The 20,980-nt window shown below is 37.5% G+C and overlaps 1 protein-coding gene across 1 annotated transcript; it reads right to left on the bottom strand.

The window, feature by feature from the left end:
* Positions 1-17,461: 17,461 nt before the first annotated feature.
* Positions 17,462-19,741, bottom strand: LOC113710023 (uncharacterized). The gene is made up of 3 exons (XM_027232872.2): positions 19,060-19,741; positions 18,625-18,978; positions 17,462-18,516 (listed from the first exon to the last, which is right to left on the bottom strand). Exons 1-3 carry the CDS (start codon positions 19,739-19,741, stop codon positions 17,462-17,464), a joined length of 2,091 nt encoding a protein of 696 aa, XP_027088673.2.
* Between the last annotated feature and the right edge of the window lie 1,239 nt (positions 19,742-20,980).

Genomic DNA, 20,980 nt, shown 5'->3' with positions numbered 1-20,980 from the left:
TTCAGGGGTTGAAGTTAAACCACTGTTATAGTCTTCAAAATTTCCAGGTTCAAGTTAACGGCAATTCAGAAAGAAATTCCAGCAATAACAATGGTTCTAAAACAGGATTTTCTTTGGTTAAAACAGAATTTTTGGTACTCTATTAGGACATGTAAACACGTAGCTAGCTAGTAAAGGTTTCCAAATCAAATCCAGGTTCAAGCTACAATTATACTCATCTAACACAAATCCAGAAATTATATCAGCTAGTCTCGAATGATCATCCATGAACCAATTTTTCTGCTTTCATTTTATTTTCTTGGTTAGCCGAGCTACTTGACCTCATGCAAGCTTTAATTAACATGTTGTTAACTGGCTAACATTTTTGGTTCAAGAATTAAATTCGAACAACAACAAGAGTCATCCAATTCTTCAAGAAAGATTCCAGCTAGCTTCGAAATACATGCATGGGACAGATTTCTGTTTTCGTTTTGTTTTTCTTGGTTAGCCGAGTTAATCATCCTTATGCCAGTCTCAAACATCATGTTGCTTGCTATATAAACATAGATATCCACTCAAATTATCACATTTAGTTACATTAGGCTGCACTTCAAAATTTCCAGCTCACGGTAATCCAATTCCTCAAACAGATTTTCTCACACCTCTGATTTCAACATCTGATCGAATCACTCTATGTGCAAGGCCATAATCCTCTCGTCTTGAGTTAGGTAACACAGCCGAAAGCTCAGGTTATCAATGGGGATAGTTAGGATTAAAATCACAGCTTGTCAAAATTAAGCAAATTAAGCAAATCATTTCCAAATTAGTCTCGGCAGAAAGTTTCCATCGAACCAGAATTTCCTAAGTTCCTTAATTCATCAATCAACTTCATAGAATTAACATGCAGAGTCCTAAGCATCTTAATCATTAAGTTTCACTCGGCTAATTACACTTGAGTGCTCAGGTTATCACATGAAAACAGAATTACAGCTACCTTTCCAAATCATTTCCTCGGCAGAAACATTTACATCAAAACAGATTTCTCATTCATTCTTCAACTTCATCTTCCGGATACATAGGTTGACATGCATGGTCTTAATCATAATAATCATCCAAGATCAGTTAGTTAATCACCAATGCATGCTCAAATCAATTCCAGAAAACACATTAGAGCTACATTCCTAACTCAGCTACTCGGCAGGGCATATAACCGAAACAGGAATTTTTCTAATATCTTAAATTCATCATCCGATGGTTCCACAGTACATGCATGCTTCAAGATAGCTCAAACTACCTCTGATTAGTCCTAAAATGATCCAGAATTTTACCTCACAGAAGCTCACTCACTCGACTGAATGCTGAGGTCTATCCCTCCCTCTCGGCTCTTCTCCTCACGCACGGCAAGCTGGTTCTGGTTGGGTTGCAGTGGGTGCAGCTAGTAATGGTGGAAGCTGGAAAACAATTGGCTGAGCTTGGAGAATGCAGTGGATAGTCTGCTCACGGTTTCTCCGCCTCTCCTCTCTCCTCGATGCTTGCAGACAGAACCAGAAATGGAACCGCACTCTCAGCTTCCTTCCTCACTCTCGGTCGATGATAACAGTGTGAGGGTGGAGTGTTATCTGAGGTAGGGAGTGTGCAGAGGTTATGGACTGGGATTGTGAAGTGGTGCTGCGGTTTGAGGATGGTTGAGTGTCGGAAGTGATTGAGTGTAGGGGTGGTGAAGCTGCGGTTGGCCGAATGGGGTGGTGGCTGATCATGATGTCCGAGGAGTTGTTTGGCTGCCTGGAATGGTTGTGGCCGTGGGGTAATTGTGTGACATTGTGAGGGTAGTTTAGTCTTTTCACTTCTCCTCCTATTATCCACTTAAGTCCTTGGTTCTAACTTAGCTCCAAAAATTGTCCCCGAGTGTGATTTGAACGCCTAATGATTCGCTAATCTTGCAAGGCTTTGGTTAACGAAATTTTATGTCTTAAATATGGTTAGAGTACTTGTAATGTTTTTATCTAGAATTTATCGGTTGCATAAAAAAAAATATTGAGATAACTAGCTACACTTAACCTTATTCGAAATTTAGAGTTAGCTATATAACAAAATTTAAGGAATTATTTTCAAGGAGTAAACTTAATATAACTCAGGAATTATTAACTTAGTGTAGCAAAGCTAAGTGCTTTAATAGTTAGCACCGTTGTATTATTTTGCACATGAAAATTATTATTATTATTATTTTTTATTTACTTGTTTAAAACAAATGAAATAATGTGGTAGATTAGAATAAGAACTACGAATGAAATTTGCACCAGTATATAAAAGTGAGTGAAAGTAATACTAGAAAAGATTTTAAAGAATACGAATGTTAAATACAAGTGAAATTGAAGTATGCATTGGTATTTCTTGCAAAATTCAAGGTTCTCACATCCTCCCCTCCTTACAATGAATTTTGTCCTCAAAATTCACACATTCTGGATAAATAAATCGGGATACTTTTTCTGCATTTCTTCTTCTAACTCCCAAGTTGCTTCCTCGAGTCCATGATTTTTTCACAAAATCTTCACCAACGGAATTTTCTTATTTCTCAACTCCTTCATTTCTCTTTCCAAAATCCTGACCGGTCCTTCTTCATATGTTAACGTCTCATCCATTTCAATTCCTTCCAGTGGCAGCACGTGACTTGGATCGGAGTAATATTTCCTAAGCATGGAGACGTGAAATACATCGTGAATCTTAGCCATGCTTGCAGCTAGCTTCAATTGATATGCTACCAACCCAACTCTCTTCAAAATTTCGAAAGGTCCGATATATCTTGGCTTCAGCTTCTTACCTTTCTTGGACACTACTCCGCCCTTCAAGGGTTTAATTCTGAGAAAAACCTTGTCTCCTACTTCGAATTCCAAATCTTTCCTCCTTGTGTCGGCGTAGCTCTTTTATCTACTCTGGGCAACTTGAAGCCTTTCTCTAATAAGTTTTACTTTTTCCTGTGCTTCCTCGATCCAAGGTATAGCTGTAGGGTCTACGACTTTCTTTTCTCCAACTTCATCCCAGTGAATCGGAGATCGGCACCTTCTTCCATATAAAGCCTCATATGGTGCCATCTGAATCGAAGCCTGATAGCTGTTATTATATGCGAATTCCACCAAGGTCATATATTGGCTCCACTTACCTCCAAAATCCAGTATACATGACCTCAGTAAATCCTCCAAAGTTTGAATTGTCCTTTCCGATTGCCCGTCGGTTTGGGGATGATACGCAGTACTAAACTTCAACTTGGTCCTCAAGGAATCCTAAAATTTCTGCCAAAAACGCGAGACAAATCTTGGGTCTCGATCAGACACGATACTCACTGGAATACCATATAACCTTAGGATCTCTTCTGAGTACAACTTGACAAATTTTTCCAATGTAAAACTCATGCTTACAGGTAAAAAGTGTGCAGACTTAGTAAGTCGATCGACTATTACCCAAATTGCATCAAAACCTTTTTGACTTTTAGGTAAGCCCGTTACAAAATCCATTGTTATGTGTTCCCATTTCCATTCAGGGATTTCTAATGGTTGCAGTAAACCAGAGGGCTTCTGATGTTCAGCTTTCACTTGTTGGCAGATCAAGCATCTTTGTACAAATGCTGCCACGTCCTTTTTCAAACCTTCCCACCAGTATAATCCCTTTACATCGTGATACATCTTAGTCACCCCTGGGTGTATAGTATACTTCGATCGATGTGATTCTTCTAAAATTTCTTTCCTTAACTCCTCATTTGCCGGAATCACAATTCGATCTCGAAACCTCAATACCCCCTCAGGCCCTAATTTGAAGTCTAGGGTTTCCCCTTTTTGCACTTTCTCCAAATTCTTCCGAATCATAGGGTCCGTTTTTTGGGCTTCCTTAATACGCTCTAGTAAAGGTGACTTCAATGATAAGTTCCCAAATAAAACCTTCAATTTCTCCAAGCGAGGGTTCCAGCCACTTATTTCTTCTAACATATCCCACTCATTTACCATTAACCCTGCTACTTGGGCCTTCCTACTTAGAGCGTCAGCCACCACATTGGCTTTTCCTGGATGGTAATTAATCGAGCAGTCGTAATCTTCCAGAAATTCTACCCATCGCTTTTGTCTCAAATTCAGCTCCTTTTGGGAGAACAAGTACTTGAGACTCTTATGATCCGTAAAAACCTCAAAAGTCACGCCGTACAAGTAGTGTCTCCATTTCTTCAAGGTGAAAATTACTGCGGCTAGTTCTAGGTCATGAGTTGGGTAGTTCTGTTCGTGGGGTTTCAATCTCCTAGAAGCATAAGCAACTACCTTACCCATTTGCATTAAAACACATCCCAGACCTTCTCTGGAAGCATCAGAATATACAGTATAACCTTCACCTCCATCAGGTAAAACTAAAACGGGAGCGGATGTTAACCGCTTCTTTAGTTCCTGAAAACTTGACTCACACTTCGGAGTCCAGACAAACTTGGCTCCTTTCTTGGTTAACTCAGTCATAGGTCCTGCAATTTTCAAGAAATCCTGGATAAATCGCCTATAATAACCTGCTAAGCCCAAGAAACTTCTAACTTCAGTTGGAGTTTTTGGTTGTTTCCAATTCGTAACGGCCTCAACTTTTGCCGGATCCACGGCAATTCCATCTTCAGAGACTCTGTGCCCTAGAAAAGATATTTCAGTCAACCAAAACTCACACTTGCTGAATTTGGCATACAGCTTATGTTCTCTTAGTATCTGCAAAACCACCTCTAAGTGCTTAGTATGTTCTTCTCGGGTCTTAGAGTAAATCAAGATATCATCTATGAAAACCACTACAAATTGATCTAGATACTTCTTAAAAATTCTCTGCATCAGATCCATGAAAGCAGCTGGTGCGTTGGTTAATCCAAAAGGCATGACTGCAAACTCAAAATGTCCATATCTCGTACTAAAAGCAGTCTTAGGTATATCTTCCTTCCTGATCTTCAACTGATAGTACCCTTGCCTTAAATCCAGCTTAGAGAAGACTACTGACCCTTGCAGTTGATCGAACAAGCTATCAATCAACGGTAGAGGGTATTTATTCTTAATTGTAGCCTCATTTAACCCTCGGTAATCGATACACAACCTCAAGCTTCCATCTTTTTTCTTCACAAATAGGACAGGTGCTCCCCAAGGTGAGTCACTCTCCTTCACAAAACCTTTCTCCAATAGATCCTGTAATTGGATTTTCAATTCTTTTAGTTCAGCAGGAGCCATTCGATACGGGGTCTTAGAAATTGGAGCCGTTCCAGGCATCAAGTCAATCTTAAATTCCACTTCTCTTTCCGGCGGTAAAGTCCTTAGCTCTTCGGGAAAAACATCCGAAAATTCCCGTACCACTGGTACATCCTCCAGCTTCACTTGATCACTGGGAGCGTTTATCAAGAAAGCTAAGAAACCTTGCGCTCCTTTAGACAACATTTTCCTAGCTCGAATTCCTGAGATTATAGCAGATGATGCTAACCTACCCTTGACATCTAACCTCAGGGTTGCTTCACCAGGTATACAAAATTCCACCACTTTCGCTCGGCAGTCAAGTTTAGCATGATGATGGCCTAGAAAATCCATTCCTATTATAACATCGTAACCTTTTATGTCCAGACTGATCAAATCCACTAGCATTTTACGCTCTCCAATCCAGAATTCACAATTCTTATAAGCCAGACTAGTGATTACATTCTTATTACCCATGGGTGTTCTAACTTCAAGATCGAAGGGTAATTTAACAGGTTGCACATCTATTCCAGACATAAAGGATGGATTAACGAATGAATGGGTTGCACCAGGGTCAATTAACACTTTAGCTAATCGGTGAAAGATCGGGAGTGTACCTTCCACCACTTCCGAGGCATCAGGTACAGGTTGGTCACCTATAGCATACACTCTGGCAGGAACTGTCGGCCGGCTCCCTCCAGAAGTGTTTGGTCTAGCATTTGGGGTAGTCCCACCTTGCATTGATGGACATCCGGAAATCTGGTGCTCGCTACTTCCGCATTTCAAGCACTTTCCTTGCCTCTTCCAGCAGCTATCCATAGTATGACCAGGTTTCTTACAGTATACACAAGTCATTTGGGGAATTATGGCTCGGCCTCCTTGCGAGGTATTCCTAGGTTGTCCTCTTCCAATCGGTCCCCCTCTATTTCCATTGTTTCTTCCCCCTGCATTTCTGGCCCCGGTTCCCCTTGCTTGCGCACCTCGCGGTGCTCCGGGACTAGTCATTCCGCCAGTTCCTCGGCCCATCTTAGCCGGTGGAGTATTTCCATACGTCGGCTCTCGACTACTGCTGGGGGTAAATCTTTTCTTAGCTTGAAAAGATTTCACTTGAGCTCTAGCTACTTCAACTCTCTGAGCTCTTTCGACAGCATCTGCGAAAGTATCTATTCTCACGGCGGCTAAACTTTCCTGTAGTTCCACATTCAAACCTTGCACAAACCTCCGAACACGCCTCTGCTCGGTGGCTACCAACTCAGGTGCAAAGCGGGATAGCTTTGTGAACTGGATTTCATATTCGGCGACACTCATCGCCCCTTGCTTGCATCTAATGAAATCATCCTCTCTCTTCTCTTGAATGAGAGGTGGAAGGAATTTGGCATTGAACTCCCTTGTGAAGTTCATCCAAGTTCGTGGTGTATGATTAGTCTCCCAATGAACCCTCATTAGGTTCCACCAGGAGCGAGCGGCTCCCTCAAACTGGAAGGTGGCAAAAGTCACCTTTCGTTCCTCCGTATAGTTTAGGGCGGCGAAGATCTCAGTGATCCTCTCCCACCAGCCTTCGGCCACTTCCGGCTCGGGTCCTCCGTAGAATTTGGGGGGTCCAAACTTCAGGAACCTTTCCAGTGCCCGATCATCGGAATCAACTGGACTTCCCTGATGGCGCCCTGGTCTAGCAGCTTGGTGTTCAGTCAAGCGCTCTAGGACGTCAGTGATATGGTTAATAGCGGTGGCTACTCCGTCTCCGCCCCCGCCCCCTTGCCCTTGGTCTGGGTTGACCTCAGGCTCTCTATCTCTACCCGCTTCCGGGTGTTGTCTAGTGGGTCTCCCGCGGCCCCTTCCTATCACTTGGCGATCCATAGTCTAAGTTATGCCTATTATGGGAGGATCAAATGATTAGGCGAAGTGTTATTTATTTAGGCTTATTAATGTTTCCTTAGTAAGTAAAATTGATATGGAATGGAAGAAAAGTAAGTAAAACACTTAACATATATTTTCAGGTGAAAGTCATACAAATAATAGGTTGGGACATTCCCAGAAGGTAAGGCACATAACTAGCAAAAATACATACAAGTAATCCCTTAAACAAAATTAGGGAAATGGTGCCTCGGAAATAAGTCATCCACCTAGACAAAACTTGATGACCTAGCTAATGTCCCCCTATTCTAACCCTACATATCCAATATGGTCGAATCGATCCAAGCCTAACCCTCAGCAGGGCTATCGGGAGCTATGTCCTCCTCCGGGTCCTCCTCTGGATCCTCCTCCGGGTCCTCCTCTGGATCCTCCTCCGGATCCTCCTCCGGATCCTCCTGCTCGACACTCTGAAGGATACTCGTGGCCTCATCTATCATCATCGCGGCATCTGCCCTGATGCCGACGCTCCTATCACGTATCCTCTCAGCCAATCGAGTCACCCTCGCTCTTTGACGCGCTATCTCCACGCGAGCGGCCTCCAGCCTAGCATGTTTCGCTGCTACCCTCTGCTCTAACTCTACTATGCGGTCGAACTGAGTGTCCACCATGATACTCAGCTCTTCTACATCCTGAGAAAAAGAGAAGTTAGCGTCCCTCAGCTGGCGACGCTCATCATCCAGGGATAGTACTAGCTCATTGGGGTAGGCATAAGTGGCCCTACACTGGCACCGAGGATGCCTATCAGTTGGGGTGTAACGGATATGGGCTCCTCCACCTCGTGGCCTATAAGAGATGGACCTAAGAGGCTCTATATGTCCATTAGACGCCCCATTACCATTAGCGTGTCCATTACCATTCTCCATACTTGCAGAAGAATTAAAACTTAGAGGTTAGAGCTCGAATAACTAATCGAATCGATATTACTTAAGATGTATCTAATGGTCTCAATTCTTTCTTCTAAAGAGTTCGGGGTTTCTGACTCGTATAGTATATCCCTCAAATAACTTTTCTAACCTAGTGCTCTGATACCACCTGTGGCGACCCCACTTCCCCCTAAGGCGAATCAAAGGGTTGGCGGGCCGTCTGCCCAGCTCTCGCCAGGACTCACGCAAGTATTCTAACCCAAAACCTTCCGACGGTTAACCTAAGCTATTACAATAATGATTCTTCCGAAACAAATCAATTTCTATCACCACATTAACTTCAGAGATAACAGCATATAACTTAGCCAATCGACGGTTCTTAAATACTTCCAGCGACGCTCGCAATAGATAGGGACATACTATACCAATACAAACATACAAATTGAGTATTAGAATTAGAGATTACACTTTTTCAGCTTCAAGTGGCAATCCAAAATGAAAAGTACGATGCTTAGCTTAGAATCCGTTACAAACCGAAAATTACAATCAAATTGTTCAAGTACAACCATAAGAAATATAAGCTGCTCAAATACTTTCAAACTTCACATCCTGTAAGGAAAACAAATAAACATGGGGTGAGCTAAAGCTCAGTGGTGCCCCAAAACATGCAGTCATGTAATTCAAACAGCGAGTAATAACTTAAACAAGTTAAACAATTAGGAAAGCGTGTAACACCACAAGGTAGGATACAGGGGCTCTCAGGAGCCATTTTCCTCGCTTGAGCACCGTTTATCGTAGTTGACCCTCCGTCAACTTTCACTACCTATAATCCATGTAGATCCACTCATTTTAATCCTAACCCGTCACCATTCATACCCCTGTCCCGGGCCCGAACGTCGACTAAGGACGCAGTATACTCGAGATATACTCGTAGATAATTGGTCGAGAGATTCACCCAACGACGTTTTTGTAGTTAGATTCAAGTGCCGAGGGATTCACCCAACGACGTAACTACTTTTAGATTCAAGGATTTACGAGAAAAATGATTCACGCAAGTCACCACTCGAACGGCTAGTGCGATAAAGTACACACTGCTCACTTCGATGGATCAAAACTCATTTTGCAATATATCACATATCGAGTCAAGAAAGCACTTAATTCAAGTAGGAAAAGAACAGGCAGGAACACTCACCAAGAGTGGAGTTCAGATATCAGGTTGGGAGTCAAATTCCGCGTCCTCGCGATATCCTAAAAACCAAATTTTTGAAACCATAAGTTTCTATTCAGTTTTTAAACTTATTCGTATAAGAATTTATTTAATATAATACTAGTTTACTTTCTCAAGAGATTTCAAAAATCTATTTAGATTGAAGCTTGACAAAAGTAGTAGAAATGTTCCTTATTTTTCCTTAGAAGGGTAACTAGTATTACTTACTAGAAACAAGTCGACAAACTTCTCAAAATCATAGTTAGAAAGTTACTTTGAACATTTCCCTAAAGTTACGGCTTTTGCAGAAATTATCCTTAAAAACTATTTTTCCTAGAATAGGGTTTCTTGCCGAGCAAGTCTCCCAAGCTTTTCACTGGGATTAGTAAAACTAGTATTTTAAAACTTTTCCTATAGTTAACTATACAAGTGCAAGGCTTATAGGAAGGAAAAGAATTGAAATAAGACTTGGAGTTTCCAAAAGTTATAGAACTTATTTACTGAAGCTATCGGGCTGGTTTGAGCCGAAGGAAATTATTGAATTGGAAAGTTTTAGGCAAAACGCTAGATATAGAGTTTTATAATATCATACTAGCTGGAAAATATTTTTGGTTAATTTTGAACGCAGCTACTCGAGTTCGCAAGGTCTATACAATTTCCCCCCGCTCCGATTCCATTTCGAGATCATAAAATGGATCAAAATATGGCAAAAATCACATAGCAAATTACTAAGGCTTCGTCAATCATTAGCCCTAGCTTTCAACAATTGCATTTCTGAATAAAATAAAATGGTCAACCAAGGCTTCATCAATCATTAGCACTTGGTTTCAGCTAACCCAACATAAGCAAATAAAATACGAGTGGAGTCCCAAGACATTCCAGCAATTAACTTCCATCATCCAATACTACTTTATAAAAAATCATTTCAATGGCTAAGGGCTTCGTCAATCATTAGCCCTTAGCACCCAAGATATCAAATGACTCATTGCCAAACAGTTTTCACAGACTACGTGTGCATTTTGTCATGCATTTCGGGTTTCTAACACCCCAAGGAAGAATTCTAAAGTCAAGCTGAAGATTCTGGTTCATAATCAAATTCGAGCAACAGGATTAGACATCCCAAAAAAATTCAAGAATCTGTCTAGCAAGCCACGGGTGAATCATGCATGAAGGAATTTTCTGTTTTCACTTTATTTATTCAGGTGAAGCAGGCTATTAAACTCTCACTTCCTCATGCCATTACTTAGCTAAACAATGCACAATTCCCGTTCAGGGGTTGAAGTTAAACCACTGTTATAGTCTTCAAAATTTCCAGGTTCAAGTTAACGGCAATTCAGAAAGAAATTCCAGCAATAACAATGGTTCTAAAACAGGATTTTCTTTGGTTAAAACAGAATTTTTGGTACTCTATTAGGACATGTAAACACGTAGCTAGCTAGTAAAGGTTTCCAAATCAAATCCAGGTTCAAGCTACAATTATACTCATCTAACACAAATCCAGAAATTATATCAGCTAGTCTCGAATGATCATCCATGAACCAATTTTTCTGCTTTCATTTTATTTTCTTGGTTAGCCGAGCTACTTGACCTCATGCAAGCTTTAATTAACATGTTGTTAACTGGCTAACATTTTTGGTTCAAGAATTAAATTCGAACAACAACAAGAGTCATCCAATTCTTCAAGAAAGATTCCAGCTAGCTTCGAAATACATGCATGGGACAGATTTCTGTTTTCGTTTTGTTTTTCTTGGTTAGCCGAGTTAATCATCCTTATGCCAGTCTCAAACATCATGTTGCTTGCTATATAAACATAGATATCCACTCAAATTATCACATTTAGTTACATTAGGCTGCACTTCAAAATTTCCAGCTCACGGTAATCCAATTCCTCAAACAGATTTTCTCACACCTCTGATTTCAACATCTGATCGAATCACTCTATGTGCAAGGCCATAATCCTCTCGTCTTGAGTTAGGTAACACAGCCGAAAGCTCAGGTTATCAATGGGGATAGTTAGGATTAAAATCACAGCTTGTCAAAATTAAGCAAATTAAGCAAATCATTTCCAAATTAGTCTCGGCAGAAAGTTTCCATCGAACCAGAATTTCCTAAGTTCCTTAATTCATCAATCAACTTCATAGAATTAACATGCAGAGTCCTAAGCATCTTAATCATTAAGTTTCACTCGGCTAATTACACTTGAGTGCTCAGGTTATCACATGAAAACAGAATTACAGCTACCTTTCCAAATCATTTCCTCGGCAGAAACATTTACATCAAAACAGATTTCTCATTCATTCTTCAACTTCATCTTCCGGATACATAGGTTGACATGCATGGTCTTAATCATAATAATCATCCAAGATCAGTTAGTTAATCACCAATGCATGCTCAAATCAATTCCAGAAAACACATTAGAGCTACATTCCTAACTCAGCTACTCGGCAGGGCATATAACTGAAACAGGAATTTTTCTAATATCTTAAATTCATCATCCGATGGTTCCACAGTACATGCATGCTTCAAGATAGCTCAAACTACCTCTGATTAGTCCTAAAATGATCCAGAATTTTACCTCACAGAAGCTCACTCACTCGACTGAATGCTGAGGTCTATCCCTCCCTCTCGGCTCTTCTCCTCACGCACGGCAAGCTGGTTCTGGTTGGGTTGCAGTGGGTGCAGCTAGTAATGGTGGAAGCTGGAAAACAATTGGCTGAGCTTGGAGAATGCAGTGGATAGTCTGCTCACGGTTTCTCCGCCTCTCCTCTCTCCTCGATGCTTGCGGACAGAACCAGAAATGGAACCGCACTCTCAGCTTCCTTCCTCACTCTCGGTCGATGATAACAATGTGAGGGTGGAGTGTTATCTGAGGTAGGGAGTGTGCAGAGGTTATGGACTGGGATTGTGAAGTGGTGCTGCGGTTTGAGGATGGTTGAGTGTCGGAAGTGATTGAGTGTAGGGGTGGTGAAGCTGCGGTTGGCCGAATGGGGTGGTGGCTGATCATGATGTCCGAGGAGTTGTTTGGCTGCCTGGAATGGTTGTGGCCGTGGGGTAATTGTGTGACATTGTGAGGGTAGTTTAGTCTTTTCACTTCTCCTCCTATTATCCACTTAAGTCCTTGGTTCTAACTTAGCTCCAAAAATTGTCCCCAAGTGTGATTTGAACGCCTAATGATTCGCTAATCTTGCAAGGCTTTGGTTAACGAAATTTTATGTCTTAAATATGGTTAGAGTACTTGTAATGTTTTTATCTAGAATTTATCGGTTGCATAAAAAAAATATTGAGATAACTAGCTACACTTAACCTTATTCGAAATTTAGAGTTAGCTATATAACAAAATTTAAGGAATTATTTTCAAGGAGTAAACTTAGTATAACTCAGGAATTATTAACTTAGTGTAGCAAAGCTAAGTGCTTTAATAGTTAGCACCGTTGTATTATTTTGCACACGAAAATTATTATTATTATTTTTTTTATTTACTTGTTTAAAACAAATGAAATAATGTGGTAGATTAGAATAAGAACTACGAATGAAATTTGCACCAGTATATAAAAGTGAGTGAAAGTAATACTAGAAAAGATTTTAAAGAATACGAATGTTAAATACAAGTGAAATTGAAGTATGCATTGGTATTTCTTGCAAAATTCAAGGTTCTCACATCAATTCGTTGCTTTACTTCCTTTTAGTGTTTACTTTTAGCTTTTTCCTTGCTAGAAATTGATTGGTATCTATTCCTGTAATGGCTTGAGGTTAACCGCTCTTGCAGATGAAAGTAATACTGCAATCTATATTGACGGCATCCAAATTTCCTTAATTCCAAACGTTTTCCTTTCTTTATCCTACTCTAAATTTTTCTGTTTAAGTTCCTAAGATTCTAATGCTTCCTTGTGGCACGAAATGAGTTAAAGGTCTTGATCCAATTTGAAGTGTCACCCTCTTATTAGTACCAAAAGCAATAAAAACATCTTTGGCTTAATTCAATAAAAATATCTTTAATCCTTTAGCTGAAAGATATGCAAGGATATAGTATTTGCAATGGATTACTTTGTCCTGATCCAATTACATCTGGAAAATCATATAGATGTACCACAGTATTCTTATGTGTGAGATATCTTAGTTACACATCATCCCATTTTGAGCTCCATGTAACCAAAAAGAAGAAAAAGGATGGATATTGCTATTGAAACAGTGAGAAAAACACCACATTCCAATTGAATCTATGCTCATTCCAATTTGAAAAGAAGCATCTTGCAATTGGAGAGATATGAACCGCTGTCACTTTCCTTCTTGCCTATCACAATTTTTTCTGCTTGAGCCAACCCCCCAAAAAAGGTGTTGGAAGACACTACTGTATTGCTTCGCAATGGCAATTAAATGACCTGTCAATTGGGTAATGTTGGTAGGGTTTAAAGCATTCTTAACCGTGCATGTTCAGTCAATTATATTGCCCAGACAACAACCAAAATAAAGGTATTGATTAAAAGTTAAGAACCCCGAATTTCAACTGTAAAACAAAAAATACCTGAAAAAATTGGCAGTCTAATGAAAACAAACAGAATAATTCACCTATTCTAACAATCTTTATTTTTTTTCACGTGATATATTACTCATAGTTCAATTTTTTCAAAAATAATTATTATTAATGGGGCAGACAAACTCCAAACTTGATGACCAATGCTAATACCATAAAAGAAAAAAGGTGGTGAATCAAGTTAGAGTCGAATTAGACACAGGAATTGCATATGATTTTTCCATTGTGGCTCAGTGCATTTGATTTTTCCAGGGGAGAAAGAAAGAGTGAAACTTGCAATTGGGTTATTATGGTATGTTTTCCCAATGAGACATGTTTAGTCAATTATTATCCGAACAATTAGGAAAACCTAGTGGGATAATTTCTTTTCCTGAATGTCTACTGATTGGATTGGCAATGGAAAAAGTATGGCAATTATTCTTTGTTTTTAAATGCTTTGCCATGACCTGACATTCTCTTTTCAAGGTTGCTAAACATCTCCATGTGACATATTAAGCTTCTGATTGACCACTCTAGAGGAGAGATGCTCTTGTGGCACTTGCATCTTAGAATTCCTATCAAACTTTTACTGCAATTTTTCACGAGTGGAGAGATCTGTAAAGAGCACTTGCAAATATAGGACTCAATTTAAAAAAATCAAGTAGACAAGGAAAAGAATAAATGACTTGACTAAAGCAATAATTGAAAAGAACTTAGGATATCAGTCTTTTGATTCTCACAGTGCAGAAGTTTGAAGCAATGGATCAAAAAGGAGCCAAAAAAAATAAAAGAAAACAAATTATGAATTAGATTGACATGGTGATTGGTGAATGAATACTGTCAAATGGGCTCAATGTTTTATGCACTATTCTACTGTGATTAAAGGCACAAATACTCGAAGTCAACTTGAACAACTAGTGTATGCAGTAAATAATTTAACATTATTTTTGTTAAAAGTTAATTTACCCATGGTAGATGCATCTTCTGTTTTGATTTTCTTTTGTTGCTTATCGTAGCTAATTTGTAAGTGGCTAACTTGTAAGTTTATGCCTAACATTCCCAAGATTAAAGAGATTTATAAGGCAGCTTTCAAGAATTCCTTTTAGCTCCTCTTTACGCTACTATTAATCATGTACTTTGCACGTAATTATAATATCATAAGATAAAATATTTCTTATACATTAAAATTTATTTGTGAAATTTTTTTTAAAAATATAATATTTGCACATTTCATATTTTCTATTTTCTATTTTATTTTTTAATAAGTGGAAGGTCTTGAACTCATGATCTCATACTTACAATTCCTCCCAACTTACCACCCAACCAACCCTCCCCTCTATTTTTTTATTTAATTTTTCATCTTCTTTAATTAATTGTCCTTAAAACCATTATTTTAAAAGCCAGAAAAAGGTTCACAAAAAGTTGCATCTATAAATTCATATAATTCTCTAGAGAATTTTAAAATGAGGATACATTTTGTCTCTTTCAATTTATAATAATGATTTTAAGGATAATTAATTAAAGATGATGAAAAATTAACACTTAAAAAAAATATTTGACCAAATATGGAATGATCTGATAAAAGTATCAATATTTTGAATGGTGTGTACAATATCGATACTTTTAATTACTTCTTTTGTTTTTTCTTTTTTCCAAGACAAACAAATTATGTTAATACCACTAAAATTCTTTGATTTTTAATTAGATATATGAACAATTTTTTATTTTCTTTTGAAGTTGGAGGACCTAAATTTGCATGCTAAGTAAAAGTTAATTGTTTGCTAACCATTAGGGTTAGTCCAGTGGTTAAAGGAGGCCTCTTAAAGTCCGCTCCGATGTTAGTTTCAAGATTAGAATCCTATGTCTAACAGTTGGGAATAGAAAAGGTGTGGAGAAGGTGGGAGGGTAAAAAAAAATGAAATAAAAAGTAATTATTTGCATAAATATTAGTTGCATGTTCTATCATCATTATTTTTCATATTATGAAGTTGAATTTGTCACTTGCTTGATGAAATTCTCCTCAATATGAAGGTATATGCACCATTTTTTGAAAAACGAAGTGAGATATATATTTTTTGAAGTTGAACTCTTTGTTTTATTCTGTATGCTATTTCTGTTAATAATAGAATATAAAATAATCCATCACATATAAATTTTTTGGCCTAACTCTTCATTTTTTGGGAATTAAAATTTCATTAGTAAAGATAATTGGGTTTTTTATTTTTTTTTATTTTTAATTTCTTGGGTAGAATCTAACATAAAGCATAAACGGTAAAGATTCTATTGCCCTAAAAGCACCTTGTTTTGGTATCAATGGTAATATTTTTGAAACTTTAAAATTTTTTAATGGAAAAAAACTAAAAATAGAATGCAAAGAGACACATTAGTTGGAGTGTTATATTTTGTTTGTTGTCTTCATAATTCAAATCTAATTAAGGTTACAAATTTTTTCTAACTGCTAGAATTATTGCTATTATTGAAATGCAATAAATCTAATTATTAGAAAGAAGGATATTTTGGACAAATAGAAAATAAAGACCAGCGTAATCTCTAATGTTTAAAATTTTGTCTTGTCATCAATCATTACTTTCTTTTAAATTAGTAAATATGATATAATGAATTTTAATCATCAGAACAAATTAAAAACTAAAAAGAGCATAATATGAAAATTCAATCATCAATTAATAAAGGCATAATTAAAATAATAAAAATTAAGGTCACAACAATGGTTACAGTTACACTCCAAAGCACCAAGAGTCATGGTATGATAATGATTTTTGTGATAGTGTCAGTTCAACAAAATAAAAAATTAGCAATCATTTATAAATTTTAATTATATATGATGTAGGACTTGTGAATTTGGTGCTTCAACAATGCATGATACACATTGCATATTCAAAAGGGATAATTTTGGAAACCTCCCCTGAAACTGAAGGTTTTAACAATTTAACCTAGCACCCATCTAATTTTAGAAATTACACCAATATCCCTGGTACACTGAGTTACCAAAAATAACTTTCACTTTCTCGCTTTTTTCATGAGGAAAAAACCTTGTACTCTTAGAAGAGAAAGAAACCAAAGAACGTTATTTGAAAATTTTGATTGACATCTCAAAAGAATCGCCCAATGAAAACATTTATTTAGTGAATGCTTTGATTATGAATTTTATTGAAAGTAATTAATAAAGAATTGGATGTAAAAGCCATGTTAGACAGAAAGATGTGACTTTTTTTCCAAGTTGGTACCTACAGATTTTGGATTGCTAGAGTATTTCTATACGAGTTATTTTTCATTATTATTTTTTTGATCCGTGATCTGTGCCCTACAATATATGATAGTAGGGGATTTGCTGGGATGGCGTGGCTCTAGTAGTGATAGGAAAGGAGCATTAGAGAATTTTATATTACTTTTTTACCTCACCCAGTGGCGGAGCTAGGAATTAACTTTGGGGGGGGCGAGTCTATAGCAATGAAAGTAAAATATATTTACAAAAAAAAAATAAAATGTGAACATATATACCACAAGATTAGAAACAACCTTATATAGAATGAAAATTACTTATACGCTTCACACATACAAAAATATCATCATATTTACAAATCTATTTGACTGTGTGGGACATATGAAATTGTGCACGACGACTTTTAATTTTATCAAAGTCATCAATGATTGAATTTACATCAAAAGTTCTACCAATTTCTTTCTCAATATACATTATCATAGAGTTGGCAAGAAAGTCTTCCTCCATCCTAGAACGCAAACAAGTCTAGATGATTTTCATAGCAGAAAATGCACGCACTATTGTAGCTGTTGAAACAGGAAGAGTCAAAATAAGACGAATCAATCTATCAATAAGAGTATAGCACATTGACTTTCTTGTCTTCGCTAACACTTGGCACAACTCCTGAAGTGATGACAAATTTTGAAGCTGAGAATTACAGGAAAACTCAATCTGGAAAAGCTCTAATTGAGTTCTGAAGTGTAACTTCTCTTGATCTGTGAAGTCAGCTGAATAAAACTTGTTTGCAAGTTGACAAATTTGTTCAATATTGAAAGCCTGAAAATTATCTTTGGGGTGCAATGTTGAACTAAGAATAAGCAACTCTATTACATCTTCCTTAAACCTATTCTTCATTTCAAGTATTTGAGAATCAACCGTTGCCAAAAACACATCAATCCTGTAGTGATGCTCCATGGTAATTGGATCATTTTGTTTTCGAATTCTTCCTCGACCTGCTTTATAAATGACATTCATATCAGGCATCTCTATATTTCGTGCATCACAAAATGTCTTTACATTGGTGAACAATTCATTCCATCCATTATCTCTGTAACTTTGAAGTCGATCCTTTGTTACTGAAACCAATTTAAGGGCATTCAAAATATCTTGAGATTTGCATTGTAAAGCTTGAGAAAGTACTTGTGCAAATCCTAAAATGTCCCTCATCATATGCATAACAAGAACAAAATCAAAGGATGTCATGAAATCATAAACTCTGTCAGCTTCACTTCTTTGAGTTGATGTATTTCCATAATTGATAACATCAATTAGGACAGAGCAAATGTCTTCATATTCTATGAATAAGCTACAGATAGAACTAAAATGAGACCCCCATATTGTAGTCCCTAGCCGTTTTAAGGTACCCATCTGATTCTGACCCCTACCAGTCTCAAGTTCATCAATAGCAATCAATTCAGCAATTCTAGCAGCTCTAGCAACTCTAAGTTGGTCCACCCGTTTGCAAGAAGATGAAACTAAATTTATAAGAAGAGATAAGTTTGTAAAGAATTGTTCCACAGGAATTACCTCTTGAGATGTTGCTACCAATGTTAATTGCAGTCGATGAGCAAAACAGTGAATTTAATATGCATAGGGGCACTCCTGAATAAATAATGCTTGTAGTCCATTCCATTCTCCACGCATGTTACTAGCTCCATCATATCCTTGGCCACGAATGTTTTGCACACTAAGATTATGGCGAGAAAGGACATCACATATCTCCTTCTTCAAAGTCAAGGAATTGGTTTCGTGCACATGAACAATGTCAAAAAATCTCTCTCGAATATAGCCTTGCTTGTCCACAAATCTAAGAACAATAGCCATTTGCTCTCTTTTTGATCTATCTTGAGCCTCATCAACAAGTATAGAAAATTTTGAATCATTAATTTCCTCTCGAATATGCTTTTGTATCTTGATTGACCAAATGGACAATATCTCCTTTTGGATCGTAGGAGAAGTATAAGATGCATTTCGAGGAGCATTATCAAGAACCACAGCAGCCACTTTTTCATTATAAGAAGACACATGCTTGATCAACTCAATAAAATTACCTCAATTGTTAGAATCTAAACTTTCATCATGACCCCTAAAAGCCACCGCTTGAAATGCACACCATTTTGCAGCATCTATGGAAACTTGAAGTTGCAACCGATTTTTTGCAACCTGCTCAGAATTTTGCTTCTCAATAATTTTATCAAGATGTTGCAATGAGTTTCCCAAATCATGATAGCATTGCATTGCCACTTTGTGTGATGAGTTAGGATCTTTTCCAATGTGATTTAAAAAAGCATAATTTTTTCCATCATTTACCTTCTTCCATGATCTAAATCCACTAGTTGTGAAGGCCATTGATCCAAAACGGTCCGTTGGCTTGGAAAAAAGTGAGCAAGGAAGACAAAAGGCAGCATTCTTTGTTGGAGAAAATTCCAACCAATCTGGAAACAATTTATACCAAGAGAAAAGGAAACGTCGGCCCTTCTTGTCAACAACCATTGATTCAATCGGAAGCTTAGGTTGGTATGGCCCAAACTTAATATATGCTCTCCGTACCTCATCCCTTTGATGCTCTAGATATTCCCAAATGGATTTTCTCTTTCCAGGATCACGTTCTATGGATGAAATATCAAACTCTAATGATTCAGCTCTACAAAATTTCTTTGTTTGATGCTTAGGAGAAGAATCACGAAGAGGACAAGGAATTTCACCACTTCCACTTGGTTCTAGACGTCTTTTCTTGAAAAAAGAATCAATTGTCCTGTTGGCCATTACCACTATATTTGCAACAAACAACAACCTGTAATCGAAATAAAATTGATTGAGAAATGCTGATTATGGCCTATAGAGATGGAATAAAAGCAGCAAGAACATTTGCAACCTAAGTAGACATAAGTGACATGCACAAAGTATTATTCAATAATAAATGCAAACAAATGATAAAAGATCTCCATTAGAGCAGAACAAGTTCTCATTTCAAACATATCTCAAGGAAGTTTTCATAGCTTGTTATTAAATCGGCTGAACTTGAACAACTAACACCTACTTGAACTCATCAACTACTGTAATCCGAAAAATAATCAATAACTATCCATGCCAGTAAAAGTTTCTATAGTCTAAACAAGCATTACTTTAAAGTATAAACGGAAACCAACCATAATAAATATGTACAATTTAAACTCCTTAAATTGCATAGCAAATTCTCAGCACAATGTCGAGAAACAAAGATAGACAATTCTAGAGGAACAAATATTCAGGAGGTCTTACTGCCTGCTGTCTAGAAAACCATGATAAATAAAGCAATGATAAAATAAAATCAGTAAAATGACAAGCAGAAAACTAAAACTCAATGTGCCAAGTTATTTGCCCAATAAAACTCAATGCTACAAGTACGAAAAATAATATAAGTCCCTCTCGAGCAATTCATCCAATAACTAGCGGGCCAACTTTTTACACCCACATTTCACTAAATAAATGCAATGTCAAACTAACCTGGTAAATGGTAATAGCTACAATAGTCTGAAATGGTATTGATGATTAGTGTTAGTTTATCTGGCATTGCAATTTAAAGGTCAATTTAAGCAACCAATGTCTAATTCATTAACCTGCTCTGATGATACAATAATATGAAACAACCCCTTTGGCCTTTTACTTCCTGAAAAAAAAAAAGAAGAAGAAGACAGGTTCAGCAAATGCTAAAAGAAAAATTACCTAGACGGCTAGACCATGCAAAATGCAATGGTACAATCCTTAGCCAGCGGGGGAAGGTCTTCACAGGAGAAAGTTTCTTCAAGCCTTCACAGGAGAAAGTTCTTCAAAGCTCAAGCCTTTGACGTTTCTATTTTCTACTTTGACGTTTCTACTTAGGAAAAAGAATTGTAGCAGTCAATTGCCAAGTTAACTAACTGGCTATCTTTTCTTTGCACTTCATACGTTAAGAAAATAATTCTCTGTTATTTGGACTTTCAAATATTATTATTTGGGCCCTTTGGGGGGCAAAGTGAATTTTTT

This window comes from Coffea arabica, chromosome 9e, assembly GCF_036785885.1.
Source record: "Coffea arabica cultivar ET-39 chromosome 9e, Coffea Arabica ET-39 HiFi, whole genome shotgun sequence".
Taxonomy (NCBI): domain Eukaryota; kingdom Viridiplantae; phylum Streptophyta; class Magnoliopsida; order Gentianales; family Rubiaceae; genus Coffea; species Coffea arabica.
The sequence above is the reverse complement of the archived record's forward strand: the minus strand, read 5'-3'. Positions and strand labels throughout refer to the sequence as shown.

Excerpts from the sequence above, each read along its gene's own strand:
- LOC113710023 (XM_027232872.2), bottom strand. The coding sequence starts at position 19,741 with ATGGCCAACAGGACAATTGATTCTTTTTTCAAGAAAAGACGTCTAGAA. Across the intron at positions 18,979-19,059 it reads TCAAGCGGTGGCTTTTAGGG|TGGCTGCTGTGGTTCTTGAT; the intron begins GTCATGATGAAA and ends ATAATGAAAAAG. Across the intron at positions 18,517-18,624 it reads CCAAGGATATGATGGAGCTA|CAACATCTCAAGAGGTAATT; the intron begins GTAACATGCGTG and ends TAACATTGGTAG.